This window comes from Simochromis diagramma, unplaced genomic scaffold (assembly GCF_900408965.1).
Source record: "Simochromis diagramma unplaced genomic scaffold, fSimDia1.1 OVJJ01000304.1, whole genome shotgun sequence".
NCBI classification, from domain to species: Eukaryota; Metazoa; Chordata; class Actinopteri; order Cichliformes; family Cichlidae; genus Simochromis; species Simochromis diagramma.
The window spans coordinates 13,371,261-13,394,693 of NW_024387030.1; the positions used below are offsets into that span (position 1 = coordinate 13,371,261).

Here is a 23,433-nt window from a genome sequence, read left to right on the forward strand (position 1 = left end):
GATGAAGTAGACATGTATCATTTAGTTTGTTTTTCTTCTTTTAGTAACATTTAAAAGTAACAGCAGTCAAACCATAAAAATCTAAAAATCTTTTAATTTGCATGACAGATTATAACTGAGTGATGATGAAAAAACAGCTTTATTCACACTTGCAAGTGGAAAAAAAAGCATGTGAATCCTGACTTATCAGGATCAAACCAGAGTCTAAAACAGTGAGATCAGAGGCAGATGAAACGAGATAGAGGCAATTTGTCATCTTCTCAATGATTACCCAAAATCTTGAAACCAGATTGTAATAATTGGGTAAGCCCTGTCGTTCACTGCCTGCACAGAGAGGGTGAAGTGTTCTGGCTCTGGTTATGTGTAGCGTGCAAGACATCAAAGAGATGAGAGGGGGCGGTTTGCAGCGAGACGGACAGCAGCCTATTCTCCCGGCTCTTAATTGGCTCGGGTCTGGGCCCTCAGATCTGGTGAAGTGAAGCAGGCCGAAACACCCTGTGATGGTGTTAGGAGGCCTGCGCCGCTGGTCGCACAGCGCCGGGCCTCCGACTAACCCCCCATCAAAAACTAAACAAAACCCTGAATTACTGAGCAGAGCAGACGCGGAGGAGAAACAGGAGCTCGAGGGAGTGCAAAGAGGGGGAGGAAATGCAACCAAACCCTATACCTGCGACAGACCTCAAAAGTACACAGAGCACAGACTGCGGCTCAGGACAAATGGGCGCTCTGCTCGCAGTAAAAACAATGGAAAGGGTATGTACACATGGCCTCTCCCAATGCATGCATGCATGCATACACACGCACGCATGCACAGGAGTCACATTCCTTCAGTGCATTTCACACATATGGTAAACAAGAAGTTCATTATCCTGACACAGGTAACTCCCCCTGGCATCCATCACTTTGCTTACAGATGTATCTCAGCTGCAGGTACAACATCTGGGCCGCTATCATTTCTAAAGCCAAAAATCTTTAACTCTCTTTTTTTCTCTCTCAAAAAAATACATATAGCTGTATAAGTAAAAAAAAAAGAAGAAATATTTCAGTGTAAAAGCAGCATAAAAGCAACGAAACCCTCTTTCCTTCACCCATAAACTGAGAGTTTTCCCTTTCTCTCTGTGGATGTCCTTTCCTGGTCCACAGCACGCACAGGAAATTGGAAGTGTCATTGTTTATGTCTGTGGAGAAAATGCAACCGCAGTCTTTTTGGCTGTTGTCAGCTGGCCCGTATCTCACTCCACAGCTACTAGGAAATCAGAACAGAGACGCTCACTGTTTCTCCTCTGTAGGATCTGATTTAGGACCACAGACACGTCCCAGCGTTGGCTCAGTGCTGCTCGAGCTCATATGGACCGCGAGTCCTAAAGGATTTAACCGCCTCGGGAAAACATAAATACATTTCTGCCAAATCTTGAACAAATAGGCTACAGTTATCTCTTCCGACTTATGGTCTCACAAGCCACTCAACCATGTGTCCCTTCTGGATTAATGGAGAGGAGTGACTTACAAAAACAAAGGTTTAGCTGAAGCAAAGCATCAAAACAGATTGAACTTGCAAAGGAAATGCTTCTGTCAAAGCTGCAAAATATATTTCTTGAGACGTAAGTACAAGTCGGAAGAAAATAAAAAGAGACAAGAGAACTTCTGAATGCCCCGTTTCCATTCATAAAAAAGAAATAAAATTTATAAAAAAACAAAGGTGAACTTTATTTTTTTTGCACTTCTTTGCAGAGTGTTCGACATTTACAGTAAATTCACGCCGACCTTCCAGAGGAGGATTTCCTTCCAAGCTGAGATTTCTGTTGGCTTTATGTTTGTGGTGGTTTTGGCTAACCTGAACTTTCACTGCTGCTTCATTTACAGACCCATTTTTCTGTCTCTAAATGTGTCCTTTCCAACATAAAGGAATAATTTGAGGGTTGGAGAAGTAACCTTATTTCCTTTATCAGTGCAAGTTAGATGAGAAGAAGTTTCTGATAAATACTGACATTGGAAAAAAAACAGTTCCATCTCTAACCTCCAAGTTTTTGTACTTGAATAAACATGATATGATGTGCCAGTTACTGAATCTAAACATAAAGGCAGGAAGATTTTGGTCTCCTTAAATGTGTCTCTCTATGAAAAATCTATGGACTGGAAACGAGAGGAAACTAGAGGAGTCAGAGAGCGGCACTCCCCCCCGAAGGGCAATGACTATACTAAAACTTTGATGTTTTATGATGCTTTTATTGCAGACTGACAGGATGACGTCAGTCTGTTTTCATAACAACACTTTGATGTCTGACCTTTGACCCCATGACCTTGAAACATTACATACTAAAATGGTGTATTTTATCTTCTTTATCCATATGACTGGAGCAGAACTGGCTGAAATCTTTGGCTTATCTAAGCTGTAAAAACTCGAGATTTTAAAATATATTCAAGCAGTTTGTGATTTTGCAAAACTTCATGGCAGCATTGTGAGGCGCAAATTTTGACCTTCAGCGGACGCTAGCAATAAAGGTCATATTCAAATGCTTAGCCACCCTAGGTACTGATGTCCCCAAAGGCCTAGTATATTGTTGTGAATTTTGAAGATAATCCATAAAAAATGAGGGTAATACAAATTTTCCTGATTTTCACATTTGGTGTGACCTTGAAGTTCCAATTTTCACCACAATTAAATCAGATATGATATGAAAACTGTAGCCGCTAGACAGACAAATAAACCAAACTGATTACATACTCGTTCCTCTCAGGGCAAGTCTGGTTGTGCTTAAAGGTGAAAAAAGCTGCCAATCACCATCATGACTGACACCATTCATGTTGTGTTATATTAATGTTTTCTTTCTTTATAAACAGTCAACAAACAGTGTTTTCTACTAATAAAGGCCTTTCCCACAACAGCAACATAACTACTTAATAGATAAGAATTAAATACCTGAAGAAATCCTGCTGTGTATTAACAAAAAGTGAAGCCAAATCTATTCTTTATAATGGCCAGCAGGTGGCAGAGCCTGTGGTTCCAAAAAGATGTACAATTGTACAGAAAACTGCGAAAACTACGATGGTTCTCAAGCTGAATAGTTTCTTTTCTTTTCTAGTTTTGAGTCTTATTGATAATAGCACGATGATACGTTCATCTTCTTCTTCTCATGCAGCTTGCGGGGGCTGGAGCCTATTCCAGCTGCCATCATTTTTAAAAAATTATTGTCACGATTACAGCCAAAAAGCACACAGCCTTGTGAGATTACTGCAGTATCCCATGGTTTCTCAATCAGATCTACCTTTTATTGGGAGTTACAGAAATCCACAGCAGTAAAAAACACTGCATCTAGCTTGACTAAACATCTGTCAGAAGCAGAAAAGAAGCCAAATGCCATTGTCAGGTTTTTCATTGCATTGGCCAAAACCATCACCGAGCCATTAAGACGCACAACTTGAAGTGGTGTTTTTTAACATCAACTTAGTATTCATCTGCAAGGAAAAATAGTCATCTTTTTCCTTGCAGATGAATACCTAAATACATAACATCAAAAATGTCGTAGCAAGAGAGAAATTTGATTATAACTGGATTAAAATCCCTCAACCGACTGAGCCTGGTTCTGCCGCAGGTTTCCTTCCATTAAAAGGATTTTTCTTTCCTGCCCACTGTTGCCAAGTGCTTGCTCATAGTGGATCATCAGATTGTTGGGTTTTCTCTCTTGCATTGTAGGGTCTTTATAATATATAGCGCTTTCAATCAGCTTTTGTTATTGGGCCCTATTTAAATCAAATTGATTAGCAATATGTTAAAAATTTCCAAATCAATAAAACAAATTCCGAATTTTAACTCGTATTTCTGCCTCTTTTTATTTTCTGTCAGTGGTGTAAACATTCAGGTCAAAGTATTAGCAAGCTAAATAATGAAATTCACTGAACTTTATCGCCTGTTTTCTTTTCGGTTGTATCAATGACTGCATGAAAGATGGACGACGCGACAGCTGCCATGTTGCACTTTTGCAGCCTGAGTTTTCTCAGTCATTGGTGTGGAGGGGAAAGCTATCCGCGGCGCTGTCTTCGGTGGGCCTGACGGTCTCCGTGTCTTGTGGTCCGGGTCATGACACTTCAGGGGTGGGTCTCCTTCAGGAAGTTGCAGCTGTGATTTTTAAATGAAAATACACTGGTCCTTGTATATAATAATAATATTGTTTCTTACAAATAAATACTGTTCAATGAATAATTGCTTACTATCATTTTTTTTAGGAAATGGGTTGTTCTATTGTTCTATTAATGGAAAGATGCTCATGAATATGTCTTCTAAGGCTGTTTTCAACAGTTATTTCTGATTGTCTCCCCCCCTGCACCTTCTTCCACCCATTAAAAAAAATACTACAAACGCCCCTGGACAGAGCTCAGTGTCAACCTGACTGAAATTGCTTCATTGGACATAACTGTATAATAATCGGTCTAATATTTTTGCAGTTTATGGCAGGAATAAAGCATATGGCTTAGATCTGTCACATCGATCAATTGTGCTGGGATCAATTTTTGAATAGCGTGACTTTGAAAAATAGACGCTATTTATTATCTAAACTTGCATGAGTTAAAAACTGAGAGCAGTCGATACAATTTAAATTCCATGACTTACAATAATGAACAACAGACCACACTGACACTATACAAGAACATCTGAAGTTTAACATGATCTACTTTCATGTAATGAAAATGCTAAAAAGTGTCTAAATTGAGGAGGTGCTGAGGAAGACTCCATTACTAACGCTGTTAAAATGAGTTTTTCAGCAGCAAACTGAAGGCTGACTGGCTGCTCTCACCTGTCCAGCAAGTCCAGCAGTTCTCAGTAAATGATGGCTACGTTATTGCTTGAATTGCCCAGCTAGCTAATTCTTGCAAAAACCAGAACACAAATCCAAGTTGGTGTGTTGCCAAAAATATCAAAAGATTCCTTCGGTTGTGATGAAAGGGTCTGGGTGATCTTGAACTTGGACACTCGAGCCACTCCTGAGCTTTTTTGGCTTATTACAGTTTTGGCTGTTGCTCCGAGTGCGAGGAATGTGCAACAAAATGACTTCCTCCCTCAATCTCCGTTCCTCCAAAGCTTTTGAAGTCTTTTTTGAAAAACAAGGCATGAAGAAGTGCTGAAATCAAGGACATCGTCTGAATAACTTCAGAAGTGTTTGTGTTGTGTGCATGATTGCATCGTTTCTTCGAGGGTGGGGGGGGCTCCATTCTACTCCTCCACCTCCGCCCTCTCAAGGACAGGTTCTCTTAACCTTGGAGTTAAAAGCTTTGAAAGCACACAGAGGCCTTCTGTGCAACAACAACTCCAGGTCTGAGAAATGGGAAATTATTGCCCTTTTAAGATACACAGTTTAAGATGCCTGATATTCAATTTGTCATCACACCATAGAGGAGGTCGATTGTACTGCAACAGACTCTTTTCTGGTTACCTCACAAAGTATCAGTCCTCTACAGACACAGGGATAAATGGACATCTGCCCGACTCATGAGAAACTGGTGAGCGTTTACTTAAATTGTTGGAATTGCTGGAAAATGATACACGTGACCATATGGGCTTTTCCGTACTGCTGCGCTGGTAAAGCGCTGCTTATTATAAGCGAGCTTCATGTGTGAATGGAATCTTTCATAGTGCAGGAAGAGGAGGAGGAGGAGGAGGCCTGGCGACTCACAGAATTAGCTCTGTTTTTCTTTGCTCAATTTGGTGATGGATTATTTTAAGAGAAAGGGGCACATTCAATAAGAAGCATTCTTGTGATTCAGACTAAATATAGCCAGCTTTTACGAAACCTTGTGAGCGGGTTAATGAGCAGTTGATCTGTCGTGCAGGCATCTGTGGAGGGAAATATGTTAGGAAATGTCAGGAAGAGAATGAAAGAGGGGAAAAAAATAAATTAAAAAGTTAAAGACTACAAAAGCTTCCAGGCTTGAGCAACGCTCAGATGTGCTGGCAGCTTTCTCCTTGTTTATTTTTTTTCCTCTTTGACTAAACACCTGTGGATTTGTAATGATGTGTACATGCATTTTCTAGTCCATACAAAGTGCTTCGGCCTTAATCATTGCAAACATGTGAATAAAAGGCTGACTAGGCTGCTGACAGCCGTACCAATAGAGAACACCTGGAAGTTAACCAACCACAATGAGACCAACCCCATAATGCACGCAACACTGTCCGCCTCAATGCACGATACAGTTATTCAAACATTTTCCAATAAAAAGCATTTTGTTGCTTAATCTCCAGCCAACTGCAGGAATTTTCTAAGGCATCAAAAGGCTTTTGCACGCAGGCAGACTGTAGTGATTCATTACTAAGATAAACACAGATCTGAGCGAATGTGTCTTCAGTGTGCAGTATTTACATAAAGGATAAGAGGCGCAGAGACAGACAGGAGCTGGAGAATGCTTCCTCCTCCTCAGGAGCACTGTGTTAGCTCAGCAGAAGGCAGAAGAAGGAGTTTAATGGAGCCTGTGCATCCAGGGAAGCATTCTACAACACATTTTCTTAAAGCCTTAGGACCAATGGCATAATACAAGTTAAAAAAAAATGAACAAATAAAAGCAAAGTTCAAGGAATATGAGAGACAATGAGGGGGTGAAAAACTCCAGCTGGAAACCAAATCCAGAGCCGAAGACTTCACTTGAGACCGGAGGGGTTGGGCGAAAGGTGAGGCGGACACCGCAGCTCAGGGAGTGTGTGAAAGGCCAGAGCTTCTGTTCAGGGGCTGCTTCTGCTGCGCTCGGCTATACATTTCACAAACAGAGATAAAAATCTGCATAAAACAGTGAGACCGGGGAGGAGAGCCATCTTGGCAATTCAAGAAAGGCGGAGGTGAGGGTGGGAAGGGGAGGCTGGGTGAAAGGGGATGGGATACGTGGAGTGGCGAGAGCGGTTGTTCTGACAGCAGTGAGGCAGCAGAGGGTGAAGAATGCCGTCTTTTCTTACCCGTCCAGACGTCCTGCCCAGCAGCTTCACCCAGTGTGGTAATCAATACCTGTTATTTTCCCCTCTCGCCTTTCCAATCAATAGATAAGAGTCGGGTAAGACCAGTCGGGACAATGGCTCTTTCTGTGGCACCATCAGATTTGGGGTGAATAGCAACTGCTTTAGTGGTGGGAATAGTACAGGAGGAGCTATTGGATAACACGAGGGACTAGAAAAACAGCAGAAACAGGGTGGAATAAAAAGGAATAAGATGCTCCTGTCAATCTATCTGATTAAAGAAGAATCAGAGGAGTAACATCTCTGCCTCTGCTTCCTTCGCCCAGCAAAACAACAGCCTCCTGCCGACTGCTCATCAAAAGAACAGGAAAGAAACAGAGAAGAATTACTCCAGCGTCATAAAGCTCCGGGAAACATCTCCATCACGCGGCTTACCCTTAACAGGCCCTACTGTGGAGTCTTTGAACTCTAAGCTGCTATATTTCATTAAACTTGACGGCCTTCTGCCGGCCCCAGCTGCCTCGGCTGGAGCAAAAAGCCTGTGCGTGTGTGTAAGCTTTTTTAGTCTCCTCTCTACTCTCTCCTGTGCAACTTAAACAGTTAATTAGTGAATATTTCTACTTGTAAATAAACCAGATTAATTCATTTAAATGTGGATCAGAGGTCTGTTATTACCCCTGAAGCAAAGACAACCTCTGCTAACGTCAGAAAAGGTACCTTATATTATATTTTATTATTTAGACCCTTGTTTTTGGAACAAATTGATCACAAGAGAAGATGTGCTGAGAACCAGGTGGCTTACTGCCAAAAGCATCCTGGGGAAAACTTTTATGATTATGTGAAAGGTCTCTTTCACTTCAGGTTAAGGGGTTTCCATGAAGACTGTACTTTTCCAAGTGTGTGGAAGTATGGAACCCTTATGGAAAGTCTTTAACCTGAATTAATAGAGGTCTTTTTTGTTGCGTTTTAGTCTTAATACTAGGAAGTGAAAAAGGGGGTTTGCAGTGGAACACCTCCTAGGTTGGTTTTCCAGGATGTTACCTGATCAACCAGCACAGAAAACGGGACATTTCTTTATTTATGGGCTGATCGGGGATCGTTGATGCCTGTTTGTTTCTCTGTGTTAGCAAGATTACCCAAACGCTGAAGGAAGGAACGCGATAAAGATTGGAAAGGATCTTTCTTTAAGTCTGTGCAGTAGGGCATTGGCCTTGACGAAGGAGCTGCCCTTTGAATGCTCTTTTAATTACAAACACTGCTTTCAAAGAGACTTGAAAGACGTGTCAAAAAGTAGCACTCTGGTTACAGTAGGAACTTCACCGACTTGTGCTGTGTAGTGGTGGGAAAAAGGAGTCAGGGGATTCCCCTTCTTTTCACTTTATTTAAAGGTGAATAGCACAATATCCTGAGTGATGTTACTCCTTTACAGTAAACAGAGGTACTTTAAATGATTTTAACAGTATCATGCCATCAGACAGCTGGTGCATCAAATGTGTAGTAACTCCCCCAACAAAACGATATTTGACGACCTCCCCTTAACCCTAAATGACGAGTTTTGACACCTCAGTAATATGTGATATAAGATGTTTGGTTTGGTTTCTATGGTTCTTACCTTACTCAATGACTATTTTGCCAGTGAAATAAAAGCTGTGAGTTTGAGTTTAACTGTGTTTGCTAGTTCCACTAGCTGCTTGTCACGTAACAGTCCATGACAAGTTTTCTGGGGTTTTTTTTCAAGGGTAGTTGCACAGTTTAGAAAAGAGCTTTAAGGTTTATTCTTACTAAGCTTTCAAGAGGTAAAGTGCAAATGCAATTTAACAAATGCATAACTCACACCATTTTGATTTTTTAAGTCTACTCCTCAGCCTTTATAAATGATGAAACTGTATATGTGTGAGATTGTCAAACACACTGTTGGTTATGGTCATTGTTGCTGAAGCCCATGCAGAATTGTCTTAAACCTGCATTCTTTGCAGTGGCCAGCAGGGAATGACGTTTGTGGTTCCAAAAAAACAAAAACAAAACCTACTTTTCACTTCATTATGACCTCCGTCAATACTTTCCTAATAAAGTTATGATCTCAGCAGCTACTTTAAAGTCTTACTTTACAAAGTAAACAATATTGTATAACATATCTCCACATTTAGAACAAATAAATGGTAAGACTGGGTATGCTTTATCCTGTGACTGAAATGCGTGCAGTGGCCTCAGATTCTAAGTCAGATCAACTCCTCCCTAGGCATGTCTGTTATCATAAAAAACTAGATGCTAAACTTTAAACAGTAAAGTAAAACAGAGTCTCACAATCCAGTGGATAATGTCATAGAAGCTACATCTGTATTTGAAATATTGATTACAGTTTTTCATATTAAAAAGAGTAATTATCCTGTAATGTGTGACTTACTTTTTGGTTATTTTTTTCTATCTACATCAAAAGGAAAACACTTACTGAACTTATCAAATTTATCAAAGGGAGTGCTGTCAGACTAGGAAGTGTTTCCATCTGGAGTTACAAAGTCACGTTTTTCCTCAAATATTTCTGAAATTTAAATATTTTCCCCAAAAATTCCTAGAAAATTGAACATACCGACGGAGTGCCACAATCTTTCATGCAAATGTGAGTCTTGCTGCGCTTGTCCCGTCATAAAGAGAGCACAGCAAGTGGCACTCTAGCCGTTTTATCTCACTCCATTAGGCTAAGGCCTGGTGCACACACACGGGCTGAGTGTGTGCTTAGGGCCACTTATCAGGGAAGAGGCAACAGCGGGGAGGCTGTGAGGAAAGAGGAAGGCCAAACAGAGTGGCAGACACAGAAGGAGAGAGCAGAGACGTGGAGAGAAATAAAATCAGGCAGAGGAGAGAGAAGCAGGGTGAGGGTTAAGGAGAGGAGGGTCACTTTAGAGAGCAGAAGGGAGCAGAGGCTAAGATGGCAGAGAGGCCTCCTTTAACACAGCTCATAAGGAGAGGAGGGCTGCAGGGGGGAGCAAAAGGCGATTAGGTGGGCCTAGGCGGCAGTAACCAAGAATCCCAACAATCTCGCACCCCACTCCCTGGCCCGCGCTCAGCCTCGGCCACATGACACACTCAAACAGACTTTGCCCTCTCTCCATTACAAAGCAGCGCACCAACAAGCACCTGTTTATTACTGTCTGTCTAATACGTTTGGAGGTTGGCCGACCACTTGGCACTAAATGGGACATTGTGGGAATGCCCACATGTTTTGGCTGCACTGCACTGCCAGTGCATTGTTTCTTATTCTCCCTCGCAGACAAACAGATATGAATGTTTAGACACAAACTCGTATTAATCTGTATGTTATTATAGTCCCCCTCGCCAGAGAAAACACAGGGTGTTAAATATTAAACTTCAGGTTAGTATTTAACTGCACAGAGCAGTTCTCCCTCACAGCATCTTGATAAGAAAACTGGTATTCTAGACACTCAAATGGTCTTAAAAGAATAACATTTGTGTAAATTTAATCCCTGATTTGTTTTTTAATCTATGTCTGTACTAATGTGTAAGACTTTGAACTGGCTAAACCTAAAATAGCTATTTAGGTGTCACAAGCAGATGTTTTATGCATGGTGTAAAAAGCCAACAAAGTTGTAGAAACCACACACAATAATTGAGCAAATTTACCCCCTTCAGACATCAAAGGATACTTTTTGTGTTTTTAATTTTGGACTTAGACCATTGGGCATCCAAGAGTTCAAGGAGCTGCAGCTGAGTCTGAGCCAGGTGGTGAAAAACCTGCAAAGACTTTTGCTGGCATGATATCAACTTTGCAGGTAAGTCTAAGTCTTTGTATAAGTCTAGGACCACATGGAGGCTTTTGCAACCTTCATTGTATTCACCAGAAACCAACAATAACTAAGATGCTGGGTTACTTTAAAAGGGACCCATTATGCTAATTTCCAACACCTGATTTTTATTTTTATTCTTAAATAGCACTTTGCATGATTCACAGTTCAAAATAATCCTTATTTATCTCATAGCAGATCTTTTTGGAGCTCCTCAGTTCGTTTACCTTCTGGAAAAAATAATTTTGCCGTTTGTTTCTTCTGTTTGGCCCCTTGTAAGCAACAGATTTGAGCAGTGTGTGGGTGAGACTTCTGTGCTCACAACCAGACACATTTCAGTCTGTACCAAAAGCTACTGACCCTCTAATCCCATAGTGCACAGATATATATAACCAATGGGATACATGGAGTTTTAAGATGTGAAAAGGGAAAAAACCCTTGCAGATCACTGCTTCAGAGCACAAATGCTGCACAAAAAAACTATTTCCTCATAGCAAGACTTGTTTTGTTTTTTGGGGGTTTTTTTCCTCTTATCTTTTAGCAGTGAGATGCATCCTGCCTCTCACACCCTCCTCCTTCTCCTTCATCCTTACTGCATTCCACAGTTTGGAAAAAAAAGTGTCCAACCTGCATTTGGCTCATTGTGTACAGTGAGTGACAGAGAAGCACAGAGACTGTAAACAAGAACTTTCTGAGTCAGACATGCATCAGTCACCGGTGGACCCAAGTGTGTGTGTCTTTGCGATGATGATGACGGCTAAGCTTGGTGTGAAACACCTCTTATGGCTTTCCAGGAACCTTACACCAGTGTACAGTCTGAGGATAAGCCAATCTCCATGACACTAGGAAGCGCTTTACACCAGTGCCTTTGTCAACAAGGCCTTTCAGGACAGGGCCAATGACAGACTGTGATGTAGCAAGAGTGTTTGGGCAGAATGGAGCAATTCAGACAGCGGCGGGAGGGAGGGAAAAGCCGGGGGTGGAGCAGGTGAGGGAAAGAGAAAGGCGGGTGAGACAAGAGACGAGACAGAGCGGGGGGGAGAGAAGGGGAGAGGCAAGACGAGACAGACGGAGGGGGTGGAAGAACTGGCAAAGCTCTCACTGACAGCAATGGGGCCTCCTTGACAATCCAGGAATATTGTCTGAAATCAATCTGTCATCATGGAGCTGTTGAGTCTGTCATTACGATGTGGTACTCGCCCTTTCACAGTGACAATTTGTTCAGTGCTTTCCCAGTTCACCTTACTACTGCACTGTAGAAAGGTCACTGCCCTCTATCCATCTCTGTCTGCTAGTCTGTCTGTCTCCCTCTTTGTTAATCAACTGTCCACACAGAGCTTTGCAGCCCTTTTACCGGAGTGACCTGCGCAGAAACAGACGCCTGATGACCAGAACAGACGTCCTGCTGCAAGAACGTCTGTTACATCATCGATTTTCCATATTTCCAGATATCAAAAATAAGCGAACAACAAAAAAGCTTTCTAGAATAATAAGTCCAAGAGTCTACAGCAGTAAACAGTGCTTTCAGGTAAATGCTAACATGTTCACTTTTAAAATAGTGGCATGCTGAATTTTTTAGATTTAACATCTAGCAGTTGCAAGGCATTAAGGCTAATAGAAACTTTGGTCATAAACCAACATTTTGGGCTCATTTTGACCTTTGACCTGATAATGGGTTCATGTAAAAAGTCAGTGGACTCATGTTTTTATAATGAATCCTCTGGGAACCACAAATGTCTGGCATTCTTTGACTTTTAATGAAGTAAAGTTACTCTCATAGTGAACTAACATGAGAAAGCCAAGGATTCAAAGAAGAATAGACTTCCTGTAAAGCGTGAATTTCTGCCCACAATGTGGTGCCAATCCATCCAGTATAAGCAGTCAAGCGTTCACTGAATTAATGAGCTATTTGACCCGTTGTTGGTGTTACTAAAGGAAAACTGAAGGGATCAGCAAAGTCAGATGACATCATCCCCGAGGGAACTTGAATTTCTGGAGCAAATGTTGTGGCGGTCCATCCAAGAGTTACATAACATTTCAATCTGAACCACAGACTTAGCCACTGCGACTCACTGATTGGTGGACTACCAGGTTAGAAGTATCAAGTGTTGTGTGATCAAGGTGAAACCCCGACAGCTGAAAAATAAAGCCAACAAACAGCACCAGAAACTGCAGTTCCTCGAGTGGCCACTTGAGGATGGCTCCAAAAGCGAGTCAGTCATCACCACAGACTCCCATGTCATTTTAGTCCAGTTTTACAGCATTTAATAGACATACTTACAACCTGTATAAAAAAAAAAATCAGTGCTGGTGTCAATGAAAAGTTTCCATTGAAGATGGTGAATTTAATAACTTATCCAACTGCATACTGGAGATTTGGAGTTATGGGTGTGTCCCTAAGCACGTTAATTGGAATAATTTTGGCATCATGATCGGTGCCATTTTGGATTTTTTGGAACCAGAATTAAATATATATTTGTGTGAGTGGGTGGTCCATGGAGCAGAACAGAGGTGCCATCGGCACAGTATCACAAGGCATAGCTAGCGCTGCTGCCTCACACCAAGGAGGTCCAGGTTGGAATCGACCGGCTGGCTGGAACCTTTCTATGTGGAGTATGCATGTTCTCCCCATGCTGGCGTGGATTTTCTCCAGCTACTCCGACTTCCTCCCACAGTCATTCGCCTCTGGCCCAATGAAAACTGGGATGAGTTCCAGCCCCCAAACCACAACTCTTAATTGGACAGGCAGTAGAAAACGGATGGATGTCCATACTTAGTAATGTCACTGACTATGAACATGTTCACTGCTAATAAGTGCAAACCTATAAATAAAATAAAAATGGAATTTCACTCACTGAAACTGAGCAAAAGACCTCTTGGATACAATTAAGTGCACAGCAATACATGTAATCTGTCTGATAACTGCATTAAAAAGAGCAAAAAGCTACCACAAGATCCAGTGCTGTGGTGATCCCAAGCAGACAGCTCTCAGCTACGACCACAATTGTTGGCACCCACCTCACTCAGAGTCTACACCAACAATAAAGTAAAACTTTAGCTGTTAATATAATTTAAAGTAGTTTTTTGGTATGAAAGCCAGAGTCAGGAGGATTCATCCTCTGGGGACCTTTACTGTACAGATTTCATAGTAACACAACAGCTGTTGAAATATTTTAGCCTGGACAGACTGACACTGCCATCATTGCTGTGCTTGCATGGTTGAAAATACACAAAAATAATGGCCAGTTCAGCTAATCAAGGCACACAGTAACTGTATGATTGGCATATTGCCACCGTCTGCCAAGTCTTAAAATCTATCTACATCCAGACTGGGGACTGATCCAAGGCCTAAGCTCACATCTCTGTGCAGGAGGAAATCAAATCAGTTTCACTGCATGGTGCAGAATTCCAGTCTGGGACAGCAGTAGCTCTGCTATAAAATATGACAGATTATACTCTTTCCCCCTGAAATGACTTTTCCTCCCGCTGCACTCTTCATGTCAAGGGGGGCAGATTTTTTCTATTCATTTGAAAAAGTGGTGCATCCCCAAAATAATAATAAATTTTTTAAAAAATTAAAAAAATCAGAGCTTCGAGCCTTCACATCCCGTGCAGAAACGGGCACATGCAGATTCCATCACAACAGCCTGGATGCTCACAGAAAAATCCTCCTACTTTGGCATATTGTGAGAAGCGGTAGCCTAGACCAGACTGTATAACTGGAATCAATGGGGACAATGTATAAATACTTTCCAGGGTCATTCAAAAGGATCCTTAACAATAAAAAGTGGAAGTGAATAAGCCTCAAAGCCAAGTGGGGTCTTACTGAAGCTCATCAGAGGAGAACTGAAACAAGGGGGGGGTCGAGAGGAGAAGCAGAAGCCTCATTCAGAGCTCGTTATCCCAGCCATGCCTTGGCTCGGCTTTCTTTAAGCCCGGCCAGCCACCACTGTTGCCACCACCATAACTTTCAATCATCCTTTTAACTGCTGAGTGGCAGGGTTAGTCAGAGGTTGGAAGGGGTTGTGTGAGGGACTGTCAAGAGATTCCAGATTAAACCCTAGACAGAGGAAGAAGAAGGAACACAGAAAAACAAAGATAGAGCAATCTTTAATGGTTTGATGTGTAGTAATGCATTAAAAATCAAAAAGTTGACTCAAAACCAAAAAGAATAAAAATAAAAGTGGATGGAAAACAATAAGGATCTCCTCAAATGATATGCAACAGGTTCACCCTGGGTGCACGATTTGGTATTCTGATAAGTCAGTCAGAGACTTCAGCAGCACAGATTCTAGCAGGCTGTGGCAAGTACAGCAAACAGGCACACACAGTCAGATGGGGCAGATAATATTTCTGCTCTTTAAATCAGCCTTTTATTCACTAACATCACAATGGCAACTCTCAAACTTGTCCAAACCTGCTCAGTCCAAGAAACACCTTCGAGGCCATCATCGCATTAAAGTTGACAGTATAGATAGTATTTTCCCGAGGCAACAAAATGTTGCTTTGGTACATATTTTGTTGGAGATACAACCAGGATCTAACGCCAGATGAAAGATGTAGAGAAGCAGGAGAAGAAGGAAGTAAAGTTTCAATTTCTGTAACACCCCCCCCTCCCCAAACTCACGTGCCCAGGTATGCATCATAAATCTAGAAGTTAAAATTTACAGGAAAACAAACCTCAGCTTCTCCTGTTGAGCAATGAAAGTGGAGATCAATTGGCATGTCATCATTTCTCCTACTAAAGTGACTGAGCGAGCAGCTGTGGAGCACAAAACAGGGAGGAAGGTGGCTGGGTGGGGGAGCGAGGGGTTCGGGGAGGCTCTCCATGACTTGGCTCCTCGAAAGAAAAGAGAAAACAGAGCGAGACTGCAGAAATGAAGGAGGCTTAGAAAGAGGGGTTGCGCAAGACAAACACTTCCCGCTGTGGGGCTGAAATGTTATTGTAAGGTCACTTGTAAGGTTCCAGGAAGGCAGGGACCCTTGCCCCCCTCCCACCTACCCACCCACAAGGCTTGCTTCCAGTCACTCCGTCCACTCGCTTTCTTTGGCCAAGGGTGTAACGCAGCAGCTCTGAGAGTGGAGTCTAAACAGTGTCCGGTGTCATCTTATTTAACACCAAGCAACTGCCAATTAACACAAATCTGTTATTCATACGTCTGCTAAATAGTGCAAGTCAGACCAGCGAAAGGCACAAAGTCGATTATCATCTGAATGGTGGCCGTCCCGACGCCTCTGTGCGAGCAGCTCCGTGGGTTTCGCGAAGGTTAACAGGAGCAAAAGGAATTCTATTTAGCTGAACTCAAATCCATTCAGCAGGCAGGAAGAGTGTGTGTGGTCTGAAAACACTCCCAGAGCCAACTGCCCAAACAAACTAATGAGCATTGTACACACACACACACAGACATGGGGACTTTCTTAAAAAGTAAAAAGAAAGGGGGAAAAAAATCTGAACATTAGCATACAGCTGAAAGTGGCAGACAATACTTTGTTGAAATTCCACATGAATCTTAATTGAAGTGTCCATTAGAGTCAGTCAATGAGTGGGAGTGCTGCTCACCAGGATTATACGACCCCGCTAAAGTAAACACAGAGTGACCTCCATTATGACTACTTATCACGGCTACGGCTCTTTCCTTTCGTTCCCCTTGGAGAGGTGAAGTCGGACACATTCCTCCCACCAAATGTTTCCTCCTGAACTGACAGGGTCAGCATTGTGCGCTGATAGATTGAGAACAAGGATTGTTATAGCGCTGCTAACATTATTTCCGCGATAGAAACAGAGGGATTTGTAGGCAGGAGGTATATTATTTCCACCTGGTTTAGAGGGGAAGGAGGTGGAGTGGGAATAGTTGTTGGTCTACCTCTGAGGTTTTCCAAATTGCCCCGCGCTCCTTGGATGTCTCATTATCATGACTTTTCTCAGGGTAATTTCAGGCTGCTTAATAAAACGCACGCATATATTCAGAGGCACGAAAGCAGCGCCCATTCGCTCTCGTAACTTCTTCTCACGCAGGCCTACGTGGCACCACCTCAGGAAAAGCGAGTCCCCCGTCTGCTATGAGCTTAAATACACGGCAAATAAGTCCAGTCAAAAGGGATGACGAGGGTTTAAAATTAATTACCGCTGCCCTGTCCAACCTTGGGGGACCACTGCACACAATAATCCATCCATTGTTCTCTGCAAATGGACCCAGCCTCTGTAAATATGGGGCTGTGAAGAGCTGAGAAAGGCTGGGTGGGAGTAAAGGTCAGCTCGAGCCTTGTTTTTAACGACAGCACATTAACTTAACTGACTTCCTTCGACTTTAGACTGGTAATAAATGAGAGGAAATGCAGAGAAAAAGAAGGGGACATGTGTTTAAAAGGGTGGCATTCACTGGTGGACGCGTGGTGTGGGAAACAGAAACGATGCGCCGGACCAGTCGCGCCTTAAAGATGAAGTGCGTCTTCCTTTGACTTCTGCTGTTTGGTGTGGGATGAAAGACAAAAAGGTAACATGAAGCTGATTTTATTTCTAGCACTAAATGAGGCATTAAAGTGCGAGTTGCATAAGGAGGATTAAAAAAAACAAACAAACATGTTAAACAGCTTTTCAGCTCTACCCTTTCTCATTCCCCCACCTCGTCTCACCAGCTTGGCCCACAAGCCACTGTTACACCTTCTTACTATGCAGGAAAATATATATATATATATATAAGAGGACTTTGGGGCATTTTGTTGCTCAGAAACTAGCCTCATTACGGTTTAAGGAAATGGAAAATGGTCTGAGAGCCAAAACAGCCTTGTGATTTTAAAAGCCCTTGGCATGCAGTTTATCTCATAGTGCATTCTTGGTATGAAACCATGATGTAACTCTGCTATAAAATGTATATTTTCCAACAGGGTCGCAGAGGAGTTTGCATGCTCTAAACTTTGCCAGATAGCTTTAGAAGTGAAGGAAATACATGTGGGGTTAAATCACATAAGAAAAAAGGAAAGGGCTAGTGCAGCAGCTTAAAAGGACCACTGTATTTGATGCCTGGTTCTAATTAAAATGCACCAAAATAGTACCATTCATTGTGCACATTGTTAGCTAGCCCCGGTGCATAACAGGGACACCTGGTGCCTCTATTTTTTTCTCCCAGGGTGCATTTCTGCAGATCCATACGTCCAGGCTGCTGCATTCCTCGTTTAGCAGAGCCGAGCAGTCCCCGGACCTGTCACCACGTTAGAGCTCTGCTGGGACACATCACCGAGCACCTCCTCCAGCTGCTTGGGGAGGCAGAGCGTGTATTTGGGGCTCTCTGTGGTACTAGGGCAGGGGGTCCTGGGTCAGATGTCACCTGGTGACTGACAGCAACAGGCTCAAAGTCGTTCACCCAAACTTACTGTCCTCTCAGGTGCACTGCCTGAAGTGTTTAGATAACGGCAGTAAAGTAACACTCCCTACGTGTTTTTACTGTTTCACACACAAGCGAAAAAGGGGGCCCGTCCTTTATGATTTAATTTACATTTGTCAACGATGTCATCATACACTGTTAAGTTTTACAGGGACAGCTTAACAGCTCTGCTGGCCTTCGCTTCACTACAAAAGCAGAAGCTTTGAATCAACTACCCCCTCCTACAGACTATATTTCACAGCATGTCAGAGTCAAGCTGTTGCATTTGGACTGTAACACAGAACCCACTGTATCCCTGCTTCTGTTGGTGGAACTGTGGGATATTTACACTTCACAGACTGTCAGGGAACGTACAAAAATCATCTTGCTCAGACTCCTTGCCAGCCGCATATCTGCAATTGTACATGTGTCCCTGCATCTGCAACCACTTTCAGAGAAATTATGAAAAGCAGGCTGCAAATTCTTCCCATTGCCTGACATTAAATCAGCTCAGGACCCATCGGACCTCGGCTCCCCACCGTCCAAACTGGCTTCCCCGTTTTGCTTTGCTCCCTCGCTGACATATGTTAATCTGTAAACACAGAAAATTGCCTGTCTAATCTGATTTAGCCTTCACATCTTGTTTACTTTTGGTTTGGTTGTGCCGTGAAGGCACGGCTGCCACGCTGTGAATGAGGCATTGTCTGCAGACCCACAGATGTAATCTCCCCCTCTAAACCGCCGCCAAGCCTCCCACCCCCGCCTCCTGCCCCCTTCTACCTTGAGCCATGATAGCCACATGCAGGTATTGTACCTATCAGACGCCTCTTGAATCCACTCACACGCTGAGCGGGGAGAATAAAGAAGGCGCTATAGAGCCTGCTTGTTTTGCCAGAGAATAATCTTTGGGGGAAATGTTCTGGTTTTCAGATTTCTCTCATTAAAAACTGAAACGAAGTTACAAATTCTGCCTCTGGCTTTGACTCATGCCACTGGATTGCATCAGACATGGTTCAGTAGTCGGTGATGGTGGATGAAATCACAGAAATTGTCTCGAGAGCTGTTCACGAGCTGTTGACAAGCTCACTGTAAGTTGTCTTTATAAAGCAGAGTATTGATACTGGCACAAACAACAGCACAGTGAACTGTGGTGAGACTGAGGTTTCCCACTCTCCAGTCGGGGTTACGGTCAAGAAAATATGCACGCACATGAACACACACACAGACACAGGGTGTTGTGAGTCAGGCCCTTTGGCCAGCTACTTGAGAGCTGGACTCTTACACCAACTTGTGTTCTTTCACCCTGGGAAGCTGATGGATGTTTGTTTGGTTTTGCTGTAGCGAATGCACACACACACACACACACACGCACACACACACACACACACACTGCCATGACTGAAACACACAAACTAGGGGTAGGGGACGGGCTGGTTTGCCCTCTCTCATTCCGCTGTCCTGTGTTGATTTTGGGCTGTGTTTAGAGATTTTTGTGAGTTTTAAGTTTTCCATCTCTTCTCTGCGCGACAGCATTCAAAACCCAACTGAGGCTTTCTTCAGGCTCACAGGAAACCAGCCAGTCAGCTTGGTTAATAATGAGCTACGACTGCTGTATAAATGAAAAGAAAAACCCAAAAAATAAATAATTTAAAAAAGTGAAGCAGCTCACCTCTTACGCAGTCAGTCAGCAAAACAGCCTCAAAGATGAGTAACACAATCTTCAGGATGTCCATGCTGTCCAAAGACAAATTCATCTTCCCTAAACCTGAAAGACACATGCACAAACAGTTACACTGCTGGAGGATATCAAGACATTTGTATACAAAATAGTTTAAATACTATAGCTTGCTTATAAAAGTCCTGACCAAACCTAATATGCACTATATCACTAACAAACTGGAGGTTCCCAAACTAAGACACCTGGGATCTTTTTGTGGTTTATAAGGAAGTTTAAGGATTTTAAAATGAAAACCAAGCAGGATTTATTTAATGGCAATATGAACATATAAAGTTAACGTTAAATAACACAGGATGTGTGCAGTTTTTCCACTCCTTCCAACTACAGGTAGACACCTAGGTTTGGGACTCTACATTAGGGTCAATATTGAGGGTTTAAAAAGTGCTGAATATCTTAATAGCACAGTTATGTATCTAAACGACATATTCAGATACAAAATCAAGGTCTGGGAAAGCAAAGCGTTCATGGAAACTGTTGCTTTTGGCTAGTTTCTTGATGTGCTTACAGTAAAATATCCCTCCAGCTGCTCAAATGAAGGTCGGGTGAGAATGCAAATAAAAGTATAAATAGGACTTTAACATACCTTAATATTCAGTGAATTAAGTCAGCCTCGTATCAGCCTCTGGACTGAAATGCTTTTAGCTAAAGTCCGTGTCGAGTCCATGAATCAAAAGTGACAGCGGTCGACTTTCCACCGACCTCTAACAGACCAGCACATGCCTCTCTCCGGGATAAAATAACGGATTCACGGCTGCAATAAAACCGGACACTTCCATAAATCACAATAACAAAGTTTCCAAAGTGTTAGGGAAAAGAAAACTCAGGGAAGTCCAGTCCGGTCCGTGTAGTCCGCTTCATCCACAGAGTGACTTTTCCAGGAGCGCGCACACAGCCGAGACTCGCTGTCCGTCCCAGCGCTGCAGCTGCGGGCCAATCACAGCCTGCAGAGTCCGGCCACGTTTAACTCTTTATCTCTCAAACCAACCTCTTCATTACAGAGCTGTTATCCCACCGCTGTCAGCTCAGCGCACGGGAAAGAGATAACAGCTGCAAACTGTTAAGAAGGATGCCATGCAAATAATGGGCCTTATATAAGCCCATTCTATTGTTCTGATATAATATCTGATAAGAAATAAACACAATGAAAACAGTGGAGGGGAACATTTTGATTTTCAGGCTAATGTGCATCCCTGTATGGAGGTCCCCAAGTGCCAAAATGAATCCAATAAATACATCATTAAATAATAACGTTAATATGTCATTAATTAATCAAACTAGGCAATAAATAAATGCATCCATAATTATTTTAAGTATAAGTGATTTCATTTAAAACACTTAATAAAATATAATGTTTTACTTGTTTCTGATTGTGATTAATTAATGACACGTTTAACCCTCTAGAGTTTAAATCACATGGCCAAGTTAAGATTATATAGTAGCAAGATGCACTCTCACAGAGTCTCTGTTTCAACTTGTGTCAAAACTGTGACCTTTTTAGCTTTCAAATTGTGTTGATAGGCCAAGTAAGTCCAGAATAAATATTTTACTCTGAATTCTGTTGTCAAAATTCAAAGCAGGATTTTGTTTTTTGAGGAAACCCCCAGAGCCTATTTGCAGAAAAATGCATCAACTAATCAAAATGTATTTGGTTGCGTAGGAAGAGGGAACAGTTGTGGGAGTGACGGTGGAGAAAAAGTGAGCGATAACAATAGCGAGTTTTCACATCTGAGAGATTTGTGACATTTAGCATGTTTGCAGTGTATACTTCAAATCAAAAGCAGCCACAAACAGCCAGTTGATCACAGAATATTCATTATAAGTTCATTATTTAACTATTACTTCTTTCCCATTTAAATTAATTAATAACAACTTAAATTATTTAATGATATATTTATTTAACTCATTTTGGCACTTGAGGCTCTCCATACTCATGTGCACTAACTCAGAGATATATTACATGAAGACATTGGTTTTAGCTGTTTTACATAATCCAACTTAAGTTATATTATAAAAAGATACTTTTAATACCTAAATGAATCAATATATAAATTATATTGTTTGAGTATAATTACACCATGATTTTTTTACTTAGGAGCTACAGCTTTGAAGTAAGTGTCATCATTAATGTAACGGATACCTGGAAATACTGCCGCAAATGCCCAAATTAAATTACAAGCTTCAAAAGTCAAACTTATAGCTCCATACTGTAGCACCCTGTGCTGTGAGTAACACCCATTCAGTATCCAGATACAATGGTGAGAAGCCATGAACATGTGCTGCCACCTACTGGCTACAGATCAGCTTCTGCCATGCTGAAGAATTTCAACTACAATCAGTGCTTCACTCAGTAAGTACTTGGAACTTAGGTGTTTTACTGATGTTTTGGCTCTCATTCAGTATTGACAGTCATGTTGCTGAGTTATTTGGCCCTCTAAAGGTACCTTTAAAGAGGGATCTCTTAAGGTTTGGTTCTCATTGGATGCACCATTACCCCTGTTTGGATGAATGGGGTGGGGATGTCCAACATTACATCCCTATCTGCTAGATGACCCGCCAATGGTTGATCAAATCTCAGCAACAACAAACCATAGGCCTGGTGTCGTAATCCAAACCTACCTGGTAGCTTTCATTCCTCTCAATGTATTCCTTCCCAGGAACAATCAGCTACTTGATCACCTGCTATAGTTAGGAAACTTCAGCTGTGTCCAATATCTGCTTTTAGAAATCCTATAATTGGGCTGGATGAAACTCTGACAATGTGGTACTCAAACTCCATAAAGAAATTCAGTTAAGGAGGATCATCAGTAGGCCCACACTGCCCACTCCAGTGCCAGGAATATAAATGGCAAATAGAAGCTAAAATTATTCCAGGCTTTAAATGATGATCTTTACATAATATCAAGACAGACAAATTTCAGCTCGCAACTGTTCCAATCATGGGACGGTGAACATAACATACGCCCTGCAGTTTTTCAGTCTCTATCCGTTCCGTGAATAAAGAGAAGACTACTTTTAAACAGGAAAAAAAATCATTTATTTCAATATACATTGCATTTAAAACTATATAACAGTATTTATTCAATATTTTACACAGCTCTCATCATGGAAATGGACTGAAGTTTTAGAAAATAAGACCAAGCTCTGAAATAATATGATATCCCAACCTTTAATTACTGCATGATTCCATGTTTTTTTTTAAACATAAAGATAATTATAGCTTCATACATTATTTTTGTTCTTTATAAAAGAAAAACCACACCTTTCCAAAGTAAGTTCATATGTTTCTTTGATGAAAATAAGATTGATACAGCAGTATTTAGTGATTCTTAATATGTAAAGCCTGAGGAACTGCTTTAAGCCAGAGCAGAATGGATAGGATGTGATATTTCGTAACAGGTGCTCAGTGGTCCATTTTGGCCACTTGAGAGCAATCAAATGTACAAACCAATATACTGTAGCTATGGAAGATACTGTGTATGCTGTCATTGCTGTGGAAGCAGATTTAAGAGCAGAGAGGAAGTCGAGAGTAAATGACATCAATCTGGGAACAAAAGTAATCTGGTCCTGACCGTCAGTGCCACCAGAGGAACGGATGAA

General features: G+C 41.9%; 1 protein-coding gene across 2 annotated transcripts in view; it reads right to left on the reverse strand.

Annotated features, from left to right (window-relative positions):
- LOC120739949 (fibroblast growth factor receptor-like 1) overlaps positions 1-20,795 on the reverse strand; it is a 33,187-nt gene extending 12,392 nt beyond the window's left edge. The window contains exons 1-2 of one of the 2 annotated variants that reach the window (XM_040041960.1): positions 20,420-20,795; positions 19,768-19,863 (exon numbers count right to left, since the gene is read on the reverse strand). Coding sequence is in view for 1 of the 2 variants with exons in the window: in XM_040041959.1 (XP_039897893.1) it covers positions 19,768-19,852 (85 nt within the window). In the remaining variant the exon portion in view is untranslated. The remainder of the gene's footprint in view (positions 1-19,767; positions 19,864-20,419) is intronic. The other variant, XM_040041959.1, reaches the window with a different exon arrangement.
- Between the last annotated feature and the right edge of the window lie 2,638 nt (positions 20,796-23,433).